Below are 25,083 nucleotides of genomic sequence, written 5' to 3'. Positions count from 1 at the left end.
CTTCCTTCCTTCCTTCCTTCCTTCCTTCCTTCCTTCCTTCCTTCCTTTCTCTTTCCTTTGAGAGATAGATATTGGGACAATAAGCTCTTTAGGCTTACTTTAAGGAAAGGCATTGTCTGCTTAAAGAAACTTAATGAGCAACAGCTATGAAGAACTTTGGTTGGTTGGTTGGTTGGTTTAGTTTGCTTTGGTTTGATTCAGACCCAAAACACAAATTCTAAAAAAAAAAAATGAGGTACATTACACAATGGGTAGAGTCAACTTCCCAAGACATTCATCAAATATGGTCTCTAGAAAAAAGTACTGTCAACAATATCAATGTTACTTACTATAAATAGAAGAAATAGAGGTCTCACTGACCCAGGTCTTGTGCGTAGTCAATGGAAGTGAAAAGGAAAGCTTAAGTGAAGATACAGTTATTTGTTTTAATACAAAATCAGACATGCGTGAGCTATTTCACCAAGCAGACAGATTTTTTTTTGGAGCATTTTGTTGTAAGAGATAGAAGTTCAACTAGAAAAGGCTTAAACAAAAAGGGAATCATAGAACTGTGGTGCCTGTGGCTTCATGCACATGGGCCCACAGGCTTGAACGATGTCAGAGCTCTATCTTATTCTTTTTACCTCTTGACTCACTTGCCCCATGACAGGCTAAATGGTCACCTGCAGCCCTGTACTTACCTCCTTCTGGCTTTGCAACCCCAGCAAAAAAAAAAAAAAAAGTCTTTTACACCAGGTCCTAGGGAGAGCATAGGTTGACCCCAGCTTGGGGGACAGGTTCATCTTAAACCAGCCATGTGCCCAGGATTTTGGGGGACCATCTTGCTGACCTTGTGAAGTCACACTGTCTTCATTTTGTCACTCCTGTGGCCAGGGTGGGGACAAGGTTGCCCTCCGCCTCTCCCCACTCATTGTGGAATGGGTTCCTTGTGTGGAGAAGGACTTGGAGGGAAGCAGAGCATCATCTATCCTGGTTCTGCCACCAACTGGTTCCGTGACTTTGGGCATAGTAACTTCTTTGCTCTGAGCCTCAGTTTCTTCATCTGTGAAATGGGAAGATTGACTAGGGGAGTTCCAAAGCTCTTGAGTCTAATATAGAGTGATTGGTAGAGGCCAAGGAGACCCAAAGGTGTGGTTTAGGTTTCTCAGAATTGTCTATTTATATGGTTTTTAAGTTCTGCTTTTAGGATCTGGCTTGGGGCAGTTATCGACTCCAAGCATATGAGCTATTTGTTGAGATTGGCAGGGGCATTCCCCGCCATGCCCCCCTCCCCAGCTCCGCAAATTTTGTCCTTCAGCACCCTGTCTCGGGCTAGCACACCTCAGGTTCCTAAGCAGAAAGCAGTGGGTTGGAGTGCCCTTTGGACAGTGTCAGAAGATGCTGCCTTGTTAAATTATCATTTTTTTATTGAGTCAACTGGTCAGCTGCCTGGGCTTCATGACTCTGGGACTCCAACTTTGTAGGAGGCCCTGAAAACTACTATGAAAAAATATTACAAGTTTAAACTAAAATTTTCCCTTGACTGGGTTGCTCTTGCAGACTTTTCCAAAAATCCGTCTTCCACATCAAGCCTCTGCGTGTGGATGTTCCTCCTACAACTTAGAAAGCAGAAGCAGGGCGCCTGGGTGGCTCAGTTGGTTGAGCGACTGCCTTCGGCTCAGGTCATGATCCTGGAGTCCCGGGATCGAGTCCCGCATCGGGCTCCCTGCTCGGCGGGGAGTCTGCTTCTCCCTCTGACCCTCCTCCCTCTCATGTTCTCTGTCTCTCATTCTCTCTCTCAAATAAATAAATAAAATCTTTAAAAAAAAAAAAAAAAAAGAAAGCAGAAGCAGTCGTGCTTTTATACATAGAATTTTCTTGACTTCAGCTGCTGAGGAATGTGTTGGAATACACACTGCAAAATGACTACTGTGGCTATTACTATACTTGCTCAGGGGAGCTATTCAGATGCCTCATTTATTGGAGCTTAATAGATTAAAAGTCCAAATTGAGTCTCATGATATAAGCCTAATCAAGTTCTAATCTGCATAATTTTCCCATAAGCAGCAATGGGAAATCTGGATAATTTATGTTGCAGCAGTTGCCAATCATGTGTTAAATAGCATTGTTGCATTTACTTATCAAAATATTTTTATTGATCTTCACTTCATCTGACATTTCACTTTGGGATTGTTTTTTTCCTGGCATTAACAGGAAATTTAATTCATCTCATAGGTGATGTAATATGAGATGTTTCTCTTGATTTTAACATGTCTTTATAGATCATTTTTAACGGTGATCTTTTCCTTTTACAACTTCATATTGAATACCTGTCTCAGCAAAGCTAGATGACTCGGCCTAATTTATTTCCCTAGCTTAACGTAGCATATGGATTTCTAACCATCATTTATATGCACACAATAAAAGATAATTTGGCCCACCATTTGAACCAATTCCTTTATGTTAAATCTATGGGGGTGGGAGAGGCACTTACCTTCATTTCTCCATCTATTCTAGGGGAGGTGATTGATAAGAATTTCCATCTCTCTCTCTCCCTGGAAAGGCTTGGGGATTTAACTACAGAAGATTTAGAAAGTACTTTGTGTTTTCCCCAATGGAAAAGTACCGTAATAAAGCATTTATTATATGTACTGAGTTGTGCATGCTACCGTACCAAAGCAAGTTAAGCATAACTACAATGGGTCCCAGTTGTTATCAGCTATTGTTTAAAAGTGAAAACAGTAAAAGAGTAGGACTGGCTCAGGGTGCCTGGGTGGCTCCGTTAGTTAAGTGTTCGACTCTTGATACCAACCCAGGTCTTGATCTCAGGGTTGTGAGTTCAACCCTGTGACTTAACAGCAAAACCATAAGACTGGCTCAGGCCTCCAACTTGCCTGCCTGGCTCAGCCCCTGAGAAGGAGGGAGCATCCCACACAGCGGGAAGGCAGCACGGACATGGTTATCCATGGGCTCTGATGTCAGCCTGCCTGGTCAACTCCCAGATCTGCCATTTACCAGCTGGTTGTGCTTGAGGAAGTTCTTCGACCATTCTGAATCTTACTTACCTTATCTACCAAATGGAGATGTTAACAGTTCCAACACTCATGGAGTTGTTCAGAGGAATAAACGAGGTAGCCCATGAAAAGTTCTTAGTCCAGCTTTAACGCATAATAAAAGTCATGGCATGGTGGGTTGGAGGAGACCTGGGGTCAATTTACCTGGGTACAGGTAATTAGATCTGCTAATTCCTAGGTGTGTCCTGGGGCCGATTACTTACCTTCTCCATGTTGCAGTTTCCTCATCTGCAAAATAGTTGTATCTACATAGGATGGTTCTGAGAACTAAAGTTATTACATGAACAGAGTGCAGTATATAGTAAGCACTCAATAAATGTTAGTGATTTTTTTTCTTGAGGTTCTAGTTACACCTATCTTCTTCATTTCCAATCTAGAACACTCTTGTCTTTGTTTTGGATTCCATACCAACAGTGATGCTGAGTCTCATTTTCTAATGCACTCACCTCTGCATTACCCTGGAACCCAACCCAAGTCTAGAAATCTAGCCATTCTCAATGGTATAAATCTTGTCTGAGCCACAGCCTTTTTTTTCCCTATAACCACATGATGCCTCCTGAATGCTGCTCATAGATGCAAGCACGCAACAGGCACGCAAAACAACTAATGAAAAAACAAAACCTTGGTGATCTCCTTTGTATCCACTTCTGTCTCTTCTCCTTAAACTTCTTAGGATTGGCCCAAATGTTTGTGTTAAATTCTTTAACTTGAAGCCATCCTAACTGAAATGGCCTTGTCTCATTTAACTAAAGGTCACTTAAGTTACTTAAGGTAACCTCCCTGGCGGGGGCTGAGTGCTACCAGCCCCTGGAGTAACCGATACTGTGAAAAGAACATTAGACACTGCTGATTTTGTTCACCTGAACCCAACAGTGGCACATCTGGTTAGGAACACAAATGCTGGAAAAGAATGCAGAGAGTAGTAAAAACCATTTTAGGAGCCTTGGAACTCAAGAAGGAAGTTTTATATCCCTAAATAATCAAGAATAGCAGGAGATCAGGTCTGAAAAAAGAAGGCTCCAGAGAGATTCTGCAGTTGCTATAAGGAATTAAGAGACTTTCTTACTCTTTCTTAACAACTGGCCCCAGTTTTCAACATACCTAAAGAAAATCCTAACCATCTCCCTATGCAAAAATCTTTGTTCCTTAGATATTTTGAAATTCATTTTTATCACTGAAGTGATCTGATTATTCCTACCAGAATGGATTCACAGTGCTCATTGCCTTACCATTAATTTTCTAGGGTTTACTCTACGTGAAAATTCTTTTTAAAAAACATGCCAAAGGCTTCCTCAATTCTTTATCCATAGGGAAGAAGTGGTGATGGATGCTATACCTATCCACAAATATTTATTGTGTACCTAGTGAAGTATTATCATCCGTAGTCAAATTTTTGAGTACTTGCTTTATACCAGGCATTATACTAAATGTTTTGAATACACGGTTTCATTTTATCCTTACAATTGCCCTATGTATGAAATACTTCCAGCTTATAGACAAAGTAACAGAGGCTTACAGAGAGTCAGAGCTGCGCTCATAGTTATGTAGCTCGTAAGTAAATGAATCAGAATTAGAACCCAAGACATCTGACTTCAGAGTTCATACTTTTAACTATCTACTCCATTTCTTCTCTATGGGTGGGCATTCTAAAGACAATCTAGGAAGTTTAAAAAAAGAAAACTCCGTCTCTGGCCTAAAGTTCTCATACAGCATGTGGAGTGAGCATGCTTAGGAGGGGGGCAATATTGGGACCATTTATGCCTAATGCCAAAAGAACAGAAAGGTAACATAAGCCCCTCACATCTGCCCCTGAGGATTGGAATGGGGAGGGGCCTTCAATTTAACAAGATCATGTAATCTTTGGAAGTCATTTTTAGCCCCAAACTTACCGCCTATGGCCATGCTCAACAGAGAGAATGGGGACACATGTAAAGAATCAGGAGACCAATTTGGTAAGATTGATTGAGCTTGAATCTTTTCCTGATTAAGAACTTCTCATCCTTTCTCTCAGATGCCAACATTCTTAGTCCTCTTTCCTGGCCAAATAAGTGCTTGTTTTCTAAAATTAATTTCTCCAGTGTTAGTTTAACTAATGAAAGGAGAGTTTGCCAGTTTCACCATTCTCCAGTTGTAGATTATGATCCCTAGAGTATATTTCATGTGACTGTGCTCTCACGTGCGGAACTAGAGTGCTGTTTTATGTAGAGAGACTTAAAGTTCAACCAAAGATGTATCCACTGCAGCAAACAATGATGGGGTGGGGAGTAAGACAGTTGGGAAACCTGGACACAATTTAGAGCTGCCCCTTTATCAACTGCAGCTATGACGAATAGGGTCGATGCCATCAAGGGCCAGAGTGCCTCGTCTCTTCTGAAGGAAGGCGCCTGCATTTCTCTTCTCTCCAAGGCCATTTAGGGAATCTGGGTCAGCCCTGTCATTTCAAACTACAGGTTTTCGCATATTAGGACCTCTAAGAAAACAATGTTAATGAATTCTGTTCATCTTTAACACAACTCCATAGGAAGGGGAGGAAAAAAAAAGATGAAATCTACTTCTTTTGTCTTTGCCTTTTGCTTTGAACAATATGTAGCTAGAAAAGTAGCAAAAGAGAAAGAGATATTATCATTGCTGAAGTTTTCTTGCCAACAAAAGCACCCTGTTCTTGGGGTCATGCATAGGAGAGAGAAGTCTTTGGACACCCACCGTAGTTTGTCAGTTGCAGATGCTAATGGAACCAGGCTTGGCGACTGAAGGGGAAAATGGAATATGAAAGCAAAATGAAATAGGCCTATGAGGCAAGCATGTCATTTCTAAATGAAGGTTTCATGCAAAGGAGTTGAGTCTTTTCACAGCTGAAAATGGAATCTTTAAATAAGATAAAATAAATAAAAGGATGCTGTGGCTTGTTGCAGGTTCTGTAATGAAATACAGTTTTCCTAATACCGTGTGACCTGCATTTCTCCCTGTTTTATGGGTGCTATTCCTTGACGTACAAACCCATATTTTCTCAAGTCAGCATTTGATGATGGATGTCAAAATACAGGCCATGTATTATGCATATAGCATTACCGATTTAAGGTGTTTACTTGTCAAGTTGAAGAAATTCAAAAACGTCACAGCCACCAAATCTGCACAGCTGTCACTTGTAGTTTTTCATGCTTTTGAATGAAACTTTTGATGAAAACAGTTTAGTTTTCCCCTTCGCTATTCTGGGGAAGAAAACAGCTAGCATTTAAAATGAGTGTTCTTGGTTATGTGGTTGGCTGAAAAATACACATTCCAAAGTTTAGAAAGATGGACATTATACTATCACTCGACATTACTTACCCTGTGCACAGCATATCAACACAAAGAATAAAATTAATGGCAATCAGAGAATGAGCAGTAAATAAAACTTTTCTTTCTGAAAGTATGGCGTTCAATAGTATGAAATTTATACACAGGAGAGCAGAAAATAGGAAGACCCTCTTATATTTTGCTGGCATTTCATGCATTATGCACCTCGAAAACAACAGGCAATTATTGAACACCTGTCATTTCATTCCTGATGGATGGAGCTTTACACGTACTGTAAAGCAGAATCAATCCAACATCGCCACATTCCTGGAGACTAAGTCAGGGATCTGGCCACATGGTCTGTTTGGAATTTCGTTCTTGGAAACTTAGCAAGTGACTTTGTATCTGCAAGTCCTTAATTCACTGATAAGCCCGCGTAGCCAATCCCCCAAGGACAAAGAAGGGAAACCAAAGTGAATGTGAACATCTGTCTGCCTGTGTGCTAAGGTCAGGAGCAAACTGGGTCTTGCAGCCAGCACAGAGTTGACGGTAGCACTTGCCAGGTGCGTCACTTGATAAAATTAATTTTCGCCAAATGAATATATGAGGTAAATAAATGTCTCATGTGTATAGGTCTCTATGCTCATCCTTAAAGAGGCAGCCGTTCAGCCTTGAAGTTGTGGTTGGGCCAAGCTCATTCTAATATGTGCTTGGGATTTGGGTCTGAGAAGCTCAAACAGCAAAAATCAGAAACCAAGTAGGCTACTTTCCAAGTTCCTATGCCCGCGTTTACCATATGAGGTCCGTGTTCGGCATGCCAGGGGGTTCCGGGACCCGCGACAAGCCGGGGGCATATGCAGTAGTCAGGAGGACTTCTTTTTCAAATGAAAAGGAAAATTCTTCACTCGGGCTTACACAAAAAGAAAAATATATACAGTTGACCCTTGAACAATGGGGGAGTTGAGGGGTGCCAGCCCCCTGCACAGTTGAAAATACATGTATAACTCTTGAGTCCCCAAAACCTAACTGTTAATAGCGTCCTGGTGATGCGAGCCCTACTGATAAACATAAACAGTCGAGGAAACTACATTTGGTATGTTGTGTGTATTATATACTATAGTCTTACAATGAAGTAAGCTAGAGAGAAGAAAATGTTATTTAGAAAGTCATAAGGAAATTACATTTACAGGACTGCATTATATTTATCAAGAAGAATTCGCATATAAGTGGACCCACACAGCTCAAACCTGTGTTGTGGAAGAATCAGCTACATATTTATAAAATTGTGTGTGTGTGTGTGTACAAAACCAATCTATCCTACCTCAGGATTTTTTACCATAAGAAAATATATATGTATATGTACATATACATATATATATATAATTATTATATATATAAAATATATACATAATCTCATTATCATAGTGTACATTGTAATCTCATTTGTATATACTGTATATAAAGTCTCATGTAGTAAGAAATCCTGAGGTCAGTTGGTTTGGGCTCTAAGGCTAGTTAATTCAGTAACTCAAGGATTGTTCTTTCTATTTTATTGATTGATTGTTTGATTGATTGATTGTGATAGAGAGAGAGAGTAGGGGGGGTGCAGAGGGAGAGAGAGAGAATCCCAAGCAGGCTCCATGCCCAGCACAGAGCCCAATGCAGGGCTCAATTCCAAGACCCTGAGATCATGACCTAAGCCGAAAACTGAGCTGATGCTCAATTGACTGAGCCACCCAGGTGCTCCCTCAAGGATAGATCTTTCTGTTGTTAAGTCTTTCCATCATTTGTTCAGCCAATCTCATTAAGCTGGCTTTGTCTTCAGCTGGTGCCCATCCTAGTTGCAAGATGGCTGCCACAATTCCAGGCACCACAGGTACGAGAGCAATGCCCAGTGAATTAAAAGACAATCTCTTCCTGTGTGATTCTTTTTAAGAGCAGGGAAACCCTTCCTAAAAGTCCCCAAGCAGATTTCCTCCCACTTCCCTTTGACGAGAATCTGTCAAAAACCCCGGCTTGAGTCCCTCACTGGCAAGAGAATAAGTAATCAGTTGGTTTACCGTAATAGTCAGGGTAGGTTGGGTTGTGCTGTAGTAACAACACCACCACAATCCCCAGTGTCTTCAAGCAACAGAGATCACCTCTTCACTCACTCAGAATGCTTTGCAGTCTGGGTTACTGTCCAGGGCTGCTGCCCAGCCTTCCTCTCTATAGGAACCCATGTTCCCATGGTTGCCACAGTCTGGGATGGGAGGCAGAAAATCAAATCTTTGTACCAGAAGCAATGGTATACATTGTTCTGTTCACTTTTCATGGGCTAGAGCATTTCCTGTCACATGGAGGCACAGAGGTACAATCTTCTTGTCTGCCTGGAACAAAAATCTGTGAGCAAGAGCAGTAATTGATGTAGAGACTCATTTTTAGGGAGCTATCAAGGCAGGTTAGAATTATTGATAATGGCCTCCTACTTTGTCCTTCACAAAAGCAACACATCGGAGTTTATCCTGAGAGTGCCAATTGTTGACCTGTAAATAATGCACAAACTACTTTTTTTTTTAATTGTGTATGTATCTTGTACTCATATTATTCCCAAGCTTTCCATGTCTCTGACTTTTCTCCCTTCTCTCTTTCTTTTCCACTAGGGTTCACACCTCCAGGAATGGACAGATCCTCTCCAGATAACAGCCCAGTGCACGGGATGTTACGCCAGCCATCCATCACGACTGGGGTCAACATCCCCATCATTACTGAACTAGGTAGGGGTGAATGTCAGCTTTGGGCAGATTTTGTTGTCCTCTCTTCCAGCCATGTAGGATACGAGGGTAGTCTGTTTCTTAGCTCCTTCAGCGTAGAGGGCTCTAGTAGGGCTTGTTGGCGGGGGGGTGGTGAAGAGAGGTATGGGTAGCAATATGACAGATTACCGAAAGGAAAACTGATCTATCTTTCCTCTGAGATGAATAGACAGTTTCCTTCATGCTGGTCACTGTTCTCAACGGAGCTTGAGATGATGGATTTGAGATTGGGCATAAATTAGGGAAGGGGGAGGAAAGGAGGAAAGGCATAATCCATGGACTCTTCCTGGTGATTTTCCTTGGAAGCACCTCCAGATAGCTTCTGCAATCAGAGCCCTCCACTGAGGTACAAAGCCTCAGGTCTAAGCCAAACCCATTCTGAGAACTGGGTGGAGACAATGGGCATTTAATCTATTCTCGTTGAATTTCTCAGCTAATGCCACTCTGGCCTAAAATAAGATGGGGTTTGGACGACCATGATCACAGGCCAGTGGAACCCAACTTTTAACCCAGCCATGGCATTCCCTCCTACCATCTGTGAATTTGCAAAGCTGCTGAGTGGTCTCTTCCCCCCAAGACAATACTAACCACCTATGGTGCTGGGTCCCCTTACGTTACAATGTGTCCTCTGTTATTCCCTCATGCTCTTCTTTTTCTGTACTTTCCTCCACTCCCTTTCCCCAACCCTTAAATGCTGTATCCAATTAGCTAAACCTGGCAAGTTGCCTTTGGTATCAGTCAATCAGGAAAAAAACAGTGGGACGCACATTCTAATGATAACTGAACTGGGTAAGAAGCACTGTTTTCCTTCACATCGGTATCTCCTTTTGTTCTGTTGTTGGTGTTTCCAACTATCATCGGCTTGTTTTTTATTTCATGGGCTGTAACAGAAAGACTACCCCATGGCACTGCTTTGAATGTGTTTTATTTGTGGCTCTGGTTGGAATCGACTGTCTTGTTCTGGCCTTTCTTAATGATTTTTTTCCCCACACAGCATCAGCAAACCTTTGATCACACCCATCTGACCTGGCAGTTGCTTCTAAAGCATCTTTGCTCTAATTCATTTTCTTTGGCCTGGGCCTTTTCCCCCCCCCGTATCCCCCTGCTCTCCCGCCTTCTCCCTTATATTCCTCTTCCAACACCCTGTCAGTTTGACTGACATGTCTTCACAGCTCTCAGAGAAGTCAAAGGAGAAATATAAAAATTTTAAGATAAGAAACCTAAGATGGAGCCTTCCCTCCAGCTGTTTATTTTCCTTTATTCTGACTTTATTTGCCTTTTTTTTTTTTTTTTTTTCCTACGAGACCTTTTCTCAGAAGCTCTGGTTCTGAGGCCATAAAAGCAGCCAGCTCCTAGGGGACCTTTTCTTATGAAAGCCAGATTTCAAGAAGGGTGCTGAGGATGAGGTTAGCAGCCACTGAGGCACAGGCCTGTGCTCTGACCCCCACTCGGCTGGCGCAGAGCCTCCCGGAGATTCAGAGTGGACTCACCAGGAAGATGAAGGGTTCTGGTCATGACTACATTTGTCAGGCCCTTCACACTTCCCTGGGACTTGGTTAATAACTCTGTAAAAGGCACCCATCAGCAGCAGGTCTCAGAACTGGGGATTGATCTTCTAAACAGAGACAGCAAAAGTACTGCTCTGCCGAGGGGTGGATAGAGAGGTGGGGAGCACCTGCCTTCGAATGACTCACAAATGAAACGAACATGCCATTCTCTTGGCCCCAAAATATATTTCAAAATAAGAGAGCAGGCTTTTAACACAGTAATCTTGCTTGTGAGGTGTCTGGAAACTAAGGAATAAATTGTCCACCATTCAGCACTGCATTATTGTAGACGTAGCTATTTATCAGGAAAAATTCACTCAGGTCAAGGAGTATCGCACTATTTTCTGTTTCCAACAGTAGGAGAGGTGTCTTTTTCATGTTTAGAGAAGTTGGCTAAAAGCCTAGGTTTCTGGATTGCTCTTCTGAGGACCTTAGGGTTGTAAGAGGCCCAGGGAGCTTGTGCAGCTCAGGCCGCTGGTTGGAAAATTCATCCAAATATCTCCATCTCAGAAACCTTCAGGGGCATTTCAAAATCATTACTGCCAGGGATTTCTTTTTCTGTTTGGAGTTCGTATGCTACTAACTAACTAGGATATCTCGATTTGTGATTAGGAGAAGAGGAAAGAGAAGGCTTGGTGCCCCAAATCTGAGGCAATGATGCAGGCATTCAGTTAGCATAACTGAATTTCCCAAAGCCTTCGTCCCTCACCAGATTTCTTCTGTGAGCTCAGAGAACCTTCCATGTGTACACATCACCCTTACCTTCTGTGTTAAGCCCTATTTTCCTGGTGGTCATACCACCTTTGGCAAATACACCATCATCGTCTGACCACTTCGCTACCCCGTACCCCCCACAAATATTTACTGTTTACCTGCATGTTCTGAGATGTGTTCTGCATAATGCCAAACCAGTAAAATGCCTTCTAAAAAGCACAGAGGATACCAGGTTTTTTTAAAGCTGTGTAGTATATTCCTGTCTTCATCCACTTGGAGAGTTTCAATTGATGGTAGTGGGTCAAAAGCTTCTAGAAGTTCCACAAGAAGGACATTTGTTTAAAGCTACTTAACCTGGTTTCCAGTTATCTATGACCTAAAACATTGGGGGAGGGGTTAAAAAATCACATGTTAGCACCATATAATTACTGTTCTGTGAAATAGGCTTTGGGTAACACTGTCTGCTCTCCCAATGAGACTCTCCCAGAATGAGACACAGGATTTTCACAGAACCCTGGTTCCTGCCTTAGCTCTTTTCCAATGACTGAAATGCCTGGCTCGCTGATGATCTAGTCATCTCTCCCTACCTGTGGCCACTTCCCCTCCAAGTCTACTACCAGCCCTTCCCCATGGTCTTGAAAACAGATAACAGATGCTACCCCTTTTGGAGTGTCAATGCACACACCATCCTTGGTTGTTCTAAGTAATTAAAACCACACTCCTCTGCATTATTGTCCAGAGTTCATGTTTTCTGGTTCACAAAGCAAGAAGCCAAAACTGTGGCCTCCAATGTGCTTTTGGGTAAATGGAGAGAGGAGGGGAAAAGCTCCCATTTGACCCTGTAGGATTCCTGAGCAAGGCCTTACTTGCTTCTGAGAGAGACGGAAGGAAGGTGGGAATTTTCATAGTGTAGTAGGGTAGACAGAATATTTAATCAGACAGGCGAACCTGAGAGCAGCTAATATTTGTCAAGGTCCTGGGCCAGGCTCACCAAGCACAATCCCTTAGGAGCCTCCTGACAATCTCATGAGAGCTGCTAGTAACTCTCCCATTTTATAGAGAGAGAAAGTAAGGTGCAGAATGATGAAGCCGCAGGCTTATACAGAGTTTGTACAGAGCCTGGATTCAAAGCTTACTTGTCAGATCCTGCATTTTGCACTTTTACCCACTAGCCTGTAATTCAAGTGTTACTGAGCAAAGATGTTCCTCCATTAAAATTTTTCTCTAGGGAAACAAGACGGTGTCATTTAAAACTAATTCCATGCCTAGCCTTTTATCCTATTATCATTTACTCTGCCTTATACAATAAACAAGCAAAGGTTGAAAGAAAAAGTTATCCAGAAAGTTACGCTTAGGAAAAAAAAAAATTAAAACAATAACTCTAGGAAAGAGAATTCACTACTGATACATTTAGAAAGGAATCAGAAAAAGGATACCTCATCTATTCTTTTCCTAAAAGCACCATAATTATTCCAGAAACCACGAGCGCTCATCTCCTCCCCCACCACACACTTTCTTCCCTATTACTTGCTCTGCAATACTGATAATTTCTGAAGCCAAGATGGGAATGGAAATTAATTTGTCATTTAATTTTTAATAAGTTGAAGACATCTTAGTGACAGCCAATCCGTCTGCACCCGCCTGCCAGAGGAGTCCTTGAGGAATCCTCAGATGGAAACGAACTACAGCATCAGATGCTGCTTGTCATGGAGCCGCAGCACATAAAAGACTGAGCTGTGTAGAAGGGGAAAGGGAGAACGTGGGCGTCCCCATGCAACTTGGAATGCACAGCAAGTACTTGTCAGCAAGCAGATGGAGACAGCCAGGGATCCATCCCACCTGGGGTCACTGTTCTATCAAACAGGGCCTGTCGGGGTGGGCCTGGATTCAGGGCTAGGGACACCAGACCCTACCCAGGCCGACCCCGGGCAGGCTGTAGGTCCTGCCTACAGGTGAATTCCTTGCTATGCGCCTTTGCTGTGCTCCTAGTCTCCTGCTCTCCGGTCTCGATAAGTTGCTTTCTTTTCCTGTGGCTAAACTTAGCATCCCAGCATGGCTACTCATGGCTACTCATCCTTGAAATATGTCCATCTCTCAAAGGACTTGGCGACCGAAAAACACCCTGAAGTGTTTTTCGGTCATGATTCTAAAACTATACCAAAGGACTGACCAGCACTGTCCAGCCATTCTCCAGTGGTCTGCCATGGATCAAGGCTGCTTGAACTCATTGCTCACCAGGCCTGGGAAGCTTGAACAATCACATAAGAGCGGTCCATTGAGTCCACTGGTGCCCACCCCAAGATTCATCTACAGCTTCTCCCATGCTTTTCTCTCCTTTTCAGTGACTTCAGTGTTGCTAAATCAGTAGCCTGCTCTTTCTCTGGCTTCACTGTCCGTGTGTGGTCTTTTGAGCTAATTCTCATTTTACACTTTTTCTAGTGAATGATACTAACGTTCAGTTTTTGGACCAAGACGATGATGATGATCCCGACACAGAACTGTACCTCACGCAGCCATTTGCATGTGGGACGGCATTTGCAGTCAGTGTCCTGGACTCGCTCATGAGCGCGGTGAGTGGGTGCGGGATATGGGAGCAGAGCACCTCCAACCTCCAACATCAATGGCCCAGGACTGGAGCTGGGGAGAGCATGACCACACAAAGCTTGCACTCTAGAAGGGGATACCAAACTGTTGTACAAATAAACGTTTGATTATGAATTCTTGAAAGTGTGAGGAAGATCAGGAAGAGGGGAGATTTTGTGGGGAAGAATATCCCCCTCAAAGAAGGAAAGCAAATGCAAAGGCCTGGTGGTGAAGGAAACTGGCAATCTAAGGAGGCCAAAGAAAGCCTTTGTAGCTGGGCCACAGTGAGAGAGGAAGAGGAGAGGATGAGGCAAGGTTGGGCCTATAAGACCAAGAAACCCATTGTCATGGCTTTGGATTTTTTCTTAAGGTCAATGAGGAGACCTTGAAGGATGGTTTTAAGCTGGCAAGTCATGTGATCAGGTTTATGTTTTAAGAGGATTGTCTTGGCTGGTGTGTGGAGGATGGCTCAGGAGGCAAGATGGCGGCAGGAAATCTGAATTTGGGGCTATCAAAGTTTGGATAAGGATAGAGCTGGCAGAGCTAGAGGGAGATGGGTGCATCTGAGTGGTGTGGGTCAGGAAGATTGATAGGGCTTGGGGATAGATTGAATGTGAGCAGAATATGGAAGAGGACAAAGTGTCGAGGGTGACTCCTAGGTCACTGCTCGTCACTGAAATGTAAGGCCTGGGAGAGGACCATGCACGAGGGTCAGGTCTGGCCAGTTCTCTGCTGCTGGGAAGGAATGAAGTAGTAGCAGAGAGAGGAGGGTGGGCTGTCTTAGGGGTCAAAAGCATCACTGGTTTCTTTTATAACTTGATATGCACCAAACAATCAAGGCATTGTTTTTTTCACTTTTGAAACCAAAAACAAGTAACATATTAAAAAGTAGGCCCCAGTTCATGGAGCTCTCTTGAATTGAGAAAGGCAAAAGCAGACAGTAGAATGGGTTACAAGTGGGGATTGTGAAGTGTTCCCACTGAGTGTCTTTATTTATTATAGAGAAAAGCCTCTTTATTTTGGAATTCTCAAATTCACAATTTATGAAAATACAGACATAAGCTGGATAAAAACTGACCTTTGAGGAATCCATGAACAGGAGTTTTATTGAACACATTAAAACCATAAACATAGCTCCGAGAGTTTTTATATACATACATTTCTTAAAGTGCTTAAGAAGGCTATTCTCCTGAATGTGTTAAACAACTGATATGCTAATTATGCATTATTCTTCTCTATTCGTTAAAGCTAATCCCAGAAGAACGTCTATTTGAGGAAAGAAAAAACATAAAGCTTTTTAAGACTAATTTAGATTATTCTATATTCCTGAATGTGGTCCAGCTGCAAGCATATCTTATTTTAAAAATTAGAATTATGGATTTAAAAATAATTATGAAACAATATTCATCTGAATTAAGGTTGACTAGGCGTCATGCCAGACCTTTGCTTTCCAAAGCCAAGAAGGAGAGAAAAAGGTCACTAGAGAAGGCGCTCTCGGTTTCCCAGGACTTGTGATTTTTTTCTGATGGCCTGATGGTTCTGGGCCTAACCTCTCTACCTGCTGGTGATGTTGGGCTCAGTTTGTCCAAACTCCTTAAGCAAGCCAGAAGGAATGATGAAAGCTACAGGATGTGCTCATACAGGGCCAAATTGTCTGTACTGGTCTTCAGTTTCCAATGGATTTCTGTAATTCATCTCTTTAGAAATTTCATTTTACTTCTGATCCTAATTAGAGAGATTACAGAAGACTGGTCTCACTAAAAGATGGTTAAACTGGGTACAGTAGCTTTTTTTTTTTTCAAGAACTCCAAAATACTCTATTAACATTTTATAAAATCCAAACTTATACAATTATTTATGTTTCTACATATCAGACATGCAGGATATTCCAGGCAGCTATATAATTAGCAAGGCCACTTTTTCATACGTTATTAAGAATTTCAAAATGATGACTGCAGAGCTTTAAGTCAAGTGAGGGGCCCTTCTGAGCATGGACCATGGGTGACCGCACAGGCCACACGCCCGTGAAGCCAGCCCCTCATACCAATAAGCCCATAAAATGGATTTTAAGCAGCAAAGAACTTCACCCCTATACAACTGAAGGGGCACTGGGTGGCCATGGGGTGGGGGTAGGGGGCCCCTCTGGATCTGAGCTGCACCTCTGTCCGTCTATAGCACCACCAGTGAGTCAGTTCTTGGAAACTCAGATGAGAAATCAAAGTGGGTTGGTTTGAAATTTTTAAGAAGCCATCTCTAATCTCCTTTGAAATGCAAACTGAAGTGTCTGGGAGAGAGGAGCTAAGACACGTGTGGATGCGACCGGTCTGCCCCGAAGCATTCCTTCTGAATTCCAGCCTGGGAAAGAAGAGTATCAGGAATCTAGTAACAGTCATTGTAATCACCATCGGCTTCATTTATTGAGGGCCCAGAACCGTGCAAGGCACTTCAGCCACAGTGACTGATCTTTCGGACAATAATGTGAATAAACCTGAAGCAAGACGTATTTAACTGTTGCACTGACAGTGACTTTTCAGATCATTAGTCAAAACGCCTATCCGATGGTTCCAGGCCTGGTTTTCCTTGTCTGGGATGAACAAGTTCCACAGTGACGTCTTGCATTGGGTCTGGCTCAGCAGACCCAGTTGAATCGGGCCTTCTGACAAAAATGTTACCTGTGATTTCTTTGCATTCCACCCCAACCCTAATTTATGAAAAACCAGGAGATTAGTCAGGAACCAGGGCAGTAACTAGAAGGAATTGAAAAGGTTGGCAGGAATGTAAATTGGGAAATTGAGACTCCAAGCAGCAGGAACCAGAGGTAAGCTTCCATCCCAGTCATTTGCTTACAAGCAACGCCACGATGTTCGCACACACTCACCTCCTCAGATGTCCATGATCTCCTTTTTCTAGCCCCCAAATTGCCACTTAATCATGTGTCTAAACATCCCCTGAATATTGTCCTTCATAACTCAACTCCTGCTGGTTACTGCTTCATTTGTTTAAAGAATAATGTTTTGATTCGTCACAAGCATCCCTGAACAGATAGGGATGTTGCAGACATGGCCTTGTGGCTTTCTCCTGCTAATCAACAGCAGAAACACATGATCAGAGGGAATGATTATGCTTGTGGGAATGTGCCTCTAGGAAGAGGCTCACAACTAGGCGATGTATTTTTCGGAGTGGTACCAGCTTGCTGCTCACACACACACGGAAAAGATGAAAGGAAGCATCTCTGTATTTAGAGCCGAAACTGGCGCTCAAGTGTTCAGACTTCTTTTCCACAGACACCCTCGCCCCACCCACAGCCCCAATTTGAGTTCTACCTGGCCCCTCCCTAGGCAGAAAAGTCATGAACCAAGAGCCAGACTGCCCGGATGCAGATCCCAGCACCAGCATTTACTGGCGGTGTAAACTTAATCTCTCTGTGCCTCACTTTTATCATCTTTAAAATTGGGATAATAATAGCACTTACCTCATAGAATTGTTGAGATAAATAAGTGAGTTAAGGCTGTAAAGTGATTAGTGCCGCACTTCACACATGACAAGCTCAATATTGTATTTATTATTATTGATCATTGCCTTCACTGAGCACTTAACTAAATGCCAGGTACTATTTGGATGCTGGGGATTTAGCAGTGGAGAAGAAAGAGGAAGACCCTGCCCTCATGTTGTTGGAACTTTCATTCTAGTGGGAGATAATTATGTAAATCAGTAATGATAGCTACCATCGGTAGTAGTAAATGAATAAAATCAAATGGGCGAAACTGATTTGAAGAACATAAAATCGTTTGAATGGGTGTGGAGACCTGTGTTAGCCGCAATGGTCAGAGTAAAGTTGTCTCAGCTGAAAACTTGGAAGCTGACACTGAAAAGTCAGAAGAGAGCACGTGGGGGCGAGGGTGATGAGGTTTCCAAGGCAGGAGAAAGGTCGGGGGGGCAAAGCTGAACAGTGGTGCTGAGCTGACTTTGGGGGGTCTGAGGGAGTTGTTGAAGGCTGTCATGCTTGGAACATGGTAGATACAGGGGAGGGACATGCAAGAAGCAGTCAGACAGGCAAAACTATTGTCCACACTGTGAGTATTCTGAGTACAAAAGACCATGTCCCATCAAGTTCTCAGTCAGGGTTAAACACTTCAGTCATCTTCCTTTGGATTCCACCAGGATCCTCCTGAGGTCACTGCTTCCTGCGTGTGCTGGCTGGAGGGGCGCACCCATCACTGAGTTGACTCCTGAAGTAACCCCCGATTATTTTTCTGTCCCACACTCCATCCTACTGCACTCATTTTAAGAGAAGAAGGGAAGAGAAACAGCACAATGTATTGGCATGAGGAGCTGGATTGATCTCCGGCTTCTAATCAATCGTCTCTCATAAAAGTCTCAAAATGGCACATTACAGGCAACACGCATCCCACAGACAAGTTCTGCATTTCCCAAAGTTTTTCATTTTTAAATGGAATTTGTGGCCAATATTTTAAGATCATAAGATTACACATAAAATATGGATTTCTGGCTTATTTTGATTGGAGTCACAAAGCAGATTCCCGGATACCCACAAAGCACCAGTTGGCTAGAGCTGAGCTATGCTTCCCTTAATTACAGCCCACCATGTTCGCTGTTGAACTCTCCAGGCCTGCTTCACCCATCCCCCTGGTCCCTGCCTATGCATCCCACTGAACCAGACTTACAGGCCTCCTGCTTCTAATTTTGTGAGCCTGTACGACTCTAGTCAGCCAGCATCCTTGGGCTTCTGGCCATGGGCCTGTCCTTGGAGTCAGAAGGATGAGCACATGATGTCCATTTTCTTTGAACCCTCAACCTTTTTTGGGATCCCTGCTGCTGAATCCCCCAGGAGCCCAAGAAAAACTTCAGTATGAGCATTTTGTGCCAAGCGTGTCTTTGCTTTGCTCACTGCACCAATGCCCAGGGTGGGTATTTGCATGTTTAATGAATTTGCATTTCATAACAAAGGCAAGGACTTACAGGAAAAACAGTGTGGCACTGGCCCACGAATTAGGACGTACAGGTTCCAGTCCCAGCTCACCCGCAGCCCGTGCATGTCTTTTCCACTGTCTGGGACTCAGTTGGGTCCAACTGTTAATGGGAATGATATTAACAATCCCTTATCACGTTAGGGTAATTGGGTAAAGACAAAGGCAGATGAAAGTCTTTCACAGAATAGACAAATATTTCTTCAGATCAAATGTAACTACAAAGAAGTAGATTTATTATATATGTGTGTGTACATATACACACGTATGTGTATGTACTCACACACATGTATATTATATGTTTCTGTATTCTATTCTCTAATATCAGAGCTGGTCTCTGTCAGAAATAACTGGGCTTATGTTGGTAAGACTGAAGAATGTGACCATCTGGAAGATGGACCCACATGATTTGCTCTCTTAATTGTAATTGTGTTTTGGCTGCACCCCAGGAGGGTGTCATGGAGCAGACCAAGTTCTCCAAGCTAATCCGGTGCCATGTTATATAAACAAATGACTCCTCCCTGGCCCTCTTCCTTACACTCCACTCAAGAGCCTCATTTCTTCTGCTCGCAAGGTGAGGGATGGCCCATGGGCCATCCCAAGGCAGAGGACCTAGCACTGGTGTCCATGTGGCAAATGGGAGCGTGCTCTGTTGCACCCAGAACGTTTCACCACTGTCACATCAGGCCAGGCAGGCCCAGGATTGGGGAAAAAAAAAAAAAAAAATCAAATCGTTCTCATCCTTCATGAAAGAAAAATACTAAAAATAAAAATCTACACCATGAAAACTAACAAATCTAAAAAATGGCAGCTGTGGCATGGAAAATGACAATTTTAGAGCAATTATAAACGAAAGGCAAAGTGCCATTAAAGTTAAGGCAATGTTATTAAAAGATGTGTTAATTTTCAGTTAAATTTTCTATAAAAGACCAATTAGTTTAAAAGGCTTGACAGCATTAACTGTGAAACATAAGCTCTGGTAATTATACTTTAAAAAAATAAAAAGAGGAAGATGCACCAGTGAGTTAGAAACACAGGCGCAGAGGGGTGTCCTCAGAGCAGGCTAGGTGGCACTGCGGGCTCAGATTTCCCTGTGCAGTCAGGTCCTCTGCCCAGCATTTCTCAGCTTCCTCCATGCCTCTTACTCCGTCTACATATGGGATCTGAGAAATGTCAAAGTTCAGAGGCCAAGGAGGCTATGCGTGTGATCTGGGCCAGATCTCTGATATAAGAGATGAGAACACAGAAACACAGAGAGAGGGAATTTTCCAAATTGGTTGCATTGCTAGCCGGTTGTTATTTTTATAAGCTACCGTTTATTTGTTGTGCATTTGAAGTTACACGAAGTATCTCATTTAATGCTATCCTATAAGCTGGCCTGCACTGGGGTTTTTGTGTTCCTGTTACATGGATGAGGAATTGGAAGCATAGAAAAGTCAGGCAACATTCCCATTGTCATAGGTGTTGAATGGTGAATCAGGGATTTAAAACCATACGAGCTGAATTCTGAGGTCAGTACACATAACCAGGGGTGTCTTGTTGTCTTATCGGGAAGAAAGGCTTCCCTGACTAGGGGTGGAACCCCGACGTTGGTAGTGGGAAGAGAGATTCCCATATTCCTTAGACTACATGGGTAGCTCAGGAGGCGAAAGATCACACTTCCATATTACAATCCTCCCTTCGGAAGTTTGTGTTTCTTCGATTCTAGTGTTTTCTTTAATCCAGAAAAAAATGATACCCTCTGGGTCGGGTGAGTTGTACAGAAGTTTGTTCTAGCTGGCACATTCTCCATAGGGATTGTCTGTTATAATTGGCATTTGAGGGCCTAGCATCTGTTTGCTGCATGGTACTGAAACAGCCACTTTCTATGCAGAAAGCTCTGGATTTGCTGCTTAGCTGACGACCAATCAATGTATGAAGAAATTTGTGCCTTCCATTATGACCAACTAGACATCCTTTTTCAAGAAAAGCATTGTCTTCGCACTAAGTTACTCAGATCACAAAGAAACCTTGATATGTGCTCAGAACACACCCACATGAAATGCTCAAAGTACTTCTCTGCAGCTGAATATTGAGCCAACCAAATGGGAGCAAGAGTGCTCTGCTGAGAGACAGACGTCATTATTCTCTGTCATAGCAGATATTGCTGCCCACAGTGTGGCTCCTTGATGCCTGCATGGGAGAATCAAGGAGAGAGGTCTAGGATACAGGTTGGAGGGTAGAGATTTGTGTTCAGAGTTATGAGTGGTTCCAGAGCTGTTCAGCCACCCATAAAACCCTTTGACCCACCCTGAAATTATACCCGTTGGTGGGAAATTTTGTAAGTGACACACTCTTTGAATAGAATACAATTGCAAGCCAAAGACCTAGGGATTAGTAGATGCTCAATAAATGTCAGCGACTGATTGATCAAAAATTCTGTGCTGTTACAGTGTAACTGATTTCAACACAGAAGGGGAAACATGTTGAGGTCAAATCCTTGAGATTTGACAAAACAATAACCTTTCATGTTGACCTTCTAAACTTATCATTGCAAAGCAGAACTTACAGTGTTTTGTTTAAAAATCATTGACCGTTTTCATTAGAAAAGTTATTCATGTTGTGTGGGATATTTTGAAAGCACAGAACTATATAAAGAAAAACATTTAAGTGAACCATATTTACAATACCCAAAGATAAGCATGATTAATATTTTGGTATATTTCCTCCCAGATGGATAAATATGGATCACCCAGTTTTATATCTTGTTTTTTTTTTCTTTTCTTTTAACACTTAGTATTTTATCCAGAGCATTTAATCATGTCGTATTATTGAGTATCATGATTTGCAATGCCTCCATAGGACTTCCTGAGACTCTAACCTATAGATATTCCAGCACCTCTTTAACCATTATTTACCTATCATGAGACATTTCACGTTAAAAATTTTTTGTTTTAACAATAATTAACCCTGTGATAAACATTATTGCACATGATCTTTGAACAAGAAGCAATTTATTATCTTGAGGCAAACTTACTGGGTTTTTAACAAATAGGAAAACTTTCAAAGCTCTTGATGCATATGGCTGGATTCTCTCCTATTAATTCATACTGCCGTCATGGGTGTGTAAATCCTATCCCATGTGCTCCAGCCGGCACTGATTATCATTTTCTCTAGAAGGCCCTTTAATTGTGTTTATGATAATTTTTGAAGTATCTAAACTTTTAACTTATATGTAATCATGTAAATGCATATTTTGTGAATTATTCTATAGTGTTTATGCCTCAAAAGTGCCTGCTGAACAAGAGAACTATCAGGTATCCTGAGATCAGTTAAATATTCAGCTATATTTTCATCAGGTTGTTTGTGGCTGCATTTTTTGCCTTGCACTATTTTATAACATTTGCTTCCTTTCTTTGGCCTAGTTTTATTGAGATATAATGAACTTATAACACTATGTACATTTAAGGTATATAGTGTAATGACTTGATATATGCATATATTGAGAAATGATTGCCACAGTAGGGTTAGTTGACACATTCATCTCCTCACATAGCTGTATATTTGTGTGGGTGTGTGAGAACTTTTAAAATCTACTCTCTTGGCAACTTTTAAATATACAATACAGTACTGTTAACTGCTGTACATTACATCCCCAGAACGTAATCATCTTATGGAATGAATGGAATTCATCTTACTGGAAACTTGTGTCCTTTGACCACCTTTACCTGTTTCCCCCCATCCCCCATGTCCAGCCCCAGACAACCACCAATCTGTTCTCTTGTCTCTGTGAGGTCAGGTTTTTTTTTTTTTTTTTTTTCCAGGTTCCACATGTAAGTGAGATTATACAATATTTGGATTTCTCTCTTAGACTTATTTCACTTAACGTAATGCTCTCAGGATTCATCCATGTTGTTGCAAATGGCAGGATTTCCTTCTTTTTATGGCTGAGTAGTATTCCGTTATATATATATATACATATACATACACACACACACCACATTCTCTTTATCCAGTCATCTGTCAATGGACACTTAGGTTGTTTGCATGTCTTGGCTATTGTAAAAAGTTTTGCAGTGAACATGGGAGTGCAGCTGTATCTTTGAGATAGTGATTTTGCATCCTTCAGATATACCAAGAAGGGGAATTGCTGGATCATATGGTAGTACTATTTGTAATTTTTTGAGGAACAGTTATACTGTTTTTCATAGTGGCTGCACCTATTTACATTCATAACCACAGTGCACGGGGGTTTCCTTTTCTCCTCATCCTCATCAACGTGTATTTCTTGTCTTTTTGACAACAGTCATTCTAGCAGTTGTGAGGTGATAGCTCATTGTGGTTTTGATTTGCATTTCCTTGATGGTTAGTGATGTTGAGCACCTTTCCATGTACCTGTTGGCCATTTGTATGTCTTCTTTGGAAAAATGTCTATTCAGTTTCTTTGCCCATTTTGAATAGGATTTTTTCGTGGTTTTTTGCTACTGAGTTATATGAATTTCATTCATTTCCTTTTTTAGAAATTTAATATAAATATATTTTCATGGTTAAAATATATAAAATAAATAAAATTATAGGAAAAAATTAAAATCAGTCAGAATTCTATCACCAAGAGTTAATCACCAAGTAAAATTTTGGGGTACTAAGTACAATTATTTTTACATAAATAAACCTGTATCACTTGAGGTCTGCCTTTTTTATTTTTTTTAAGATTTTATTTATTTATTTGACAGAGAGAGAGATCACAAGTAGGCAGACAGGCAGGCAGAGGGAGAAGGAGAATCTGGGTTCCCGCTGAGAATGGCACCCGATGCGGGGCTCCATCCCAGGACGCTGGGATCATGACCTGAGCCAAAGGCAGACGCTTAACGGACTGAGCCACCCAGGTGCCCCGAGGTCTGCCCTTTTAACATGAATTTTATGTCATGTTGTTTTTTGGATCCTGCCTTTTTGCATATTTTACTATTACATCATATAATTGTTACCATGCCATTAAATATTCTCTGAAAACATTAATACCTGGACAATGTAAGTAATATAAGTATATCATGATTTATTTAATCATTACCATATTGTTGAAGAATTTTTTCCAGATAGCCAGTTATCCCTAAATCATTTCTTGAAAAAACATTTTTTTCCTTATGGTGTATGATGCTTTCCTTATCATATTAAAGAACAGATCAGCAAATTTTTTTGGTAGAGGGCCAGGTGGTGAATATCTTAGGTTTTTGAGAGTCTTTATGGCTCTCAAAGTACTTGACTTCTGTCATTATAGCATAAAAGCCCATTTGTAATAAACTATAGAAATGATCCCTGAAAGTATAGTCTTTAAAAGCCCATTTGTAAACAAATGGGTATGTCTAGGTCCCAATAAAACTTTCTTTAAGAAAACAGGTGGCAGGTTGGATTTGGCCCAAGGGCCAGATTTGCCAGCTCCTGTATTTATTTGTACATAGAACTATTAGACTATTGTTCTCAGTAATCTATTCTGGTTGATTGGTCTTCTCATTTTTACTATTGTCTACAATGTTAAGTTATGAAATATTTAATATTTATTACAGTCCCTGGGAGGACAATTTCATAAACTGCTTCCAGAGGAAATATAGCATAGTTGTATCAAGTTTTTAAAAAGTCCAGTTGAGGGGCACTTGGGTGGCTCAGTGGGTGAAAATTCCCGACTCTTGATTTTGGCTCAGAGCATGATCTCAGGGTCTTGAGATAGAGCCCCGCGTGGAGCCCCATGTCTGGCTCTGGGCTAAGCATGGAGCCTGCGTAGATTCTCTCCGCCCCTCTGCCACCCCTCCCCTACACACACACACACACACACACACACACACACACACACTCTCTCTCTCTCTCTCTCTCTCTCGCAAAATAAACAAACAAATAAATAAATAAATATTAAAAGTCCAGCTGAATCTATGACATATATCAAACTTAAAAATTTTACTGGAAAAAATAAGACATTATAACATCCAGTTGACGTGTTAAGGAATATGGTATTCTTTTTTATTTTTTCGTAATAATCTTCTCTATCTGTGGATGGTCATTATTTTGCTTTCCCTTGAACAACAGTAGCTGTTCCTATGCATGACCAGGAGCTGTGATACTAAAGAGAGCTTCCGGGATAGGAGTGTTAATTCTCAAACAT

At 41.8% G+C, this 25,083-nt stretch overlaps 1 protein-coding gene and 1 pseudogene across 16 annotated transcripts in view; one reads left to right on the top strand and one right to left on the bottom strand.

The window, feature by feature from the left end:
• Positions 1-25,083, top strand: part of KCNMA1 (potassium calcium-activated channel subfamily M alpha 1) — a 728,164-nt gene that overhangs the window by 682,500 nt on the left and 20,581 nt on the right. For 9 of the 16 annotated variants that reach the window (XM_021699676.1, XM_021699680.1, XM_021699671.1 and 6 more), the window contains 2 exons: positions 8,972-9,085; positions 13,822-13,952. In XM_021699676.1, coding sequence (XP_021555351.1) covers positions 8,972-9,085; positions 13,822-13,952 — 245 coding nt within the window. Of the gene's footprint in view, positions 1-8,971; positions 9,086-9,829; positions 9,911-13,821; positions 13,953-25,083 lie in introns of all 16 variants that reach the window. The other 7 variants (XM_021699672.1, XM_021699675.1, XM_021699666.1 and 4 more) reach the window with 1 other exon arrangement.
• On the bottom strand, positions 24,168-24,261 carry LOC123325263 (annotated as a pseudogene).

The sequence above is a fragment of the Neomonachus schauinslandi genome, chromosome 6 (genome assembly GCF_002201575.2).
Source record: "Neomonachus schauinslandi chromosome 6, ASM220157v2, whole genome shotgun sequence".
NCBI lineage: Eukaryota > Metazoa > Chordata > Mammalia > Carnivora > Phocidae > Neomonachus > Neomonachus schauinslandi.
The sequence above is the reverse complement of the archived record's forward strand: the minus strand, read 5'-3'. Positions and strand labels throughout refer to the sequence as shown.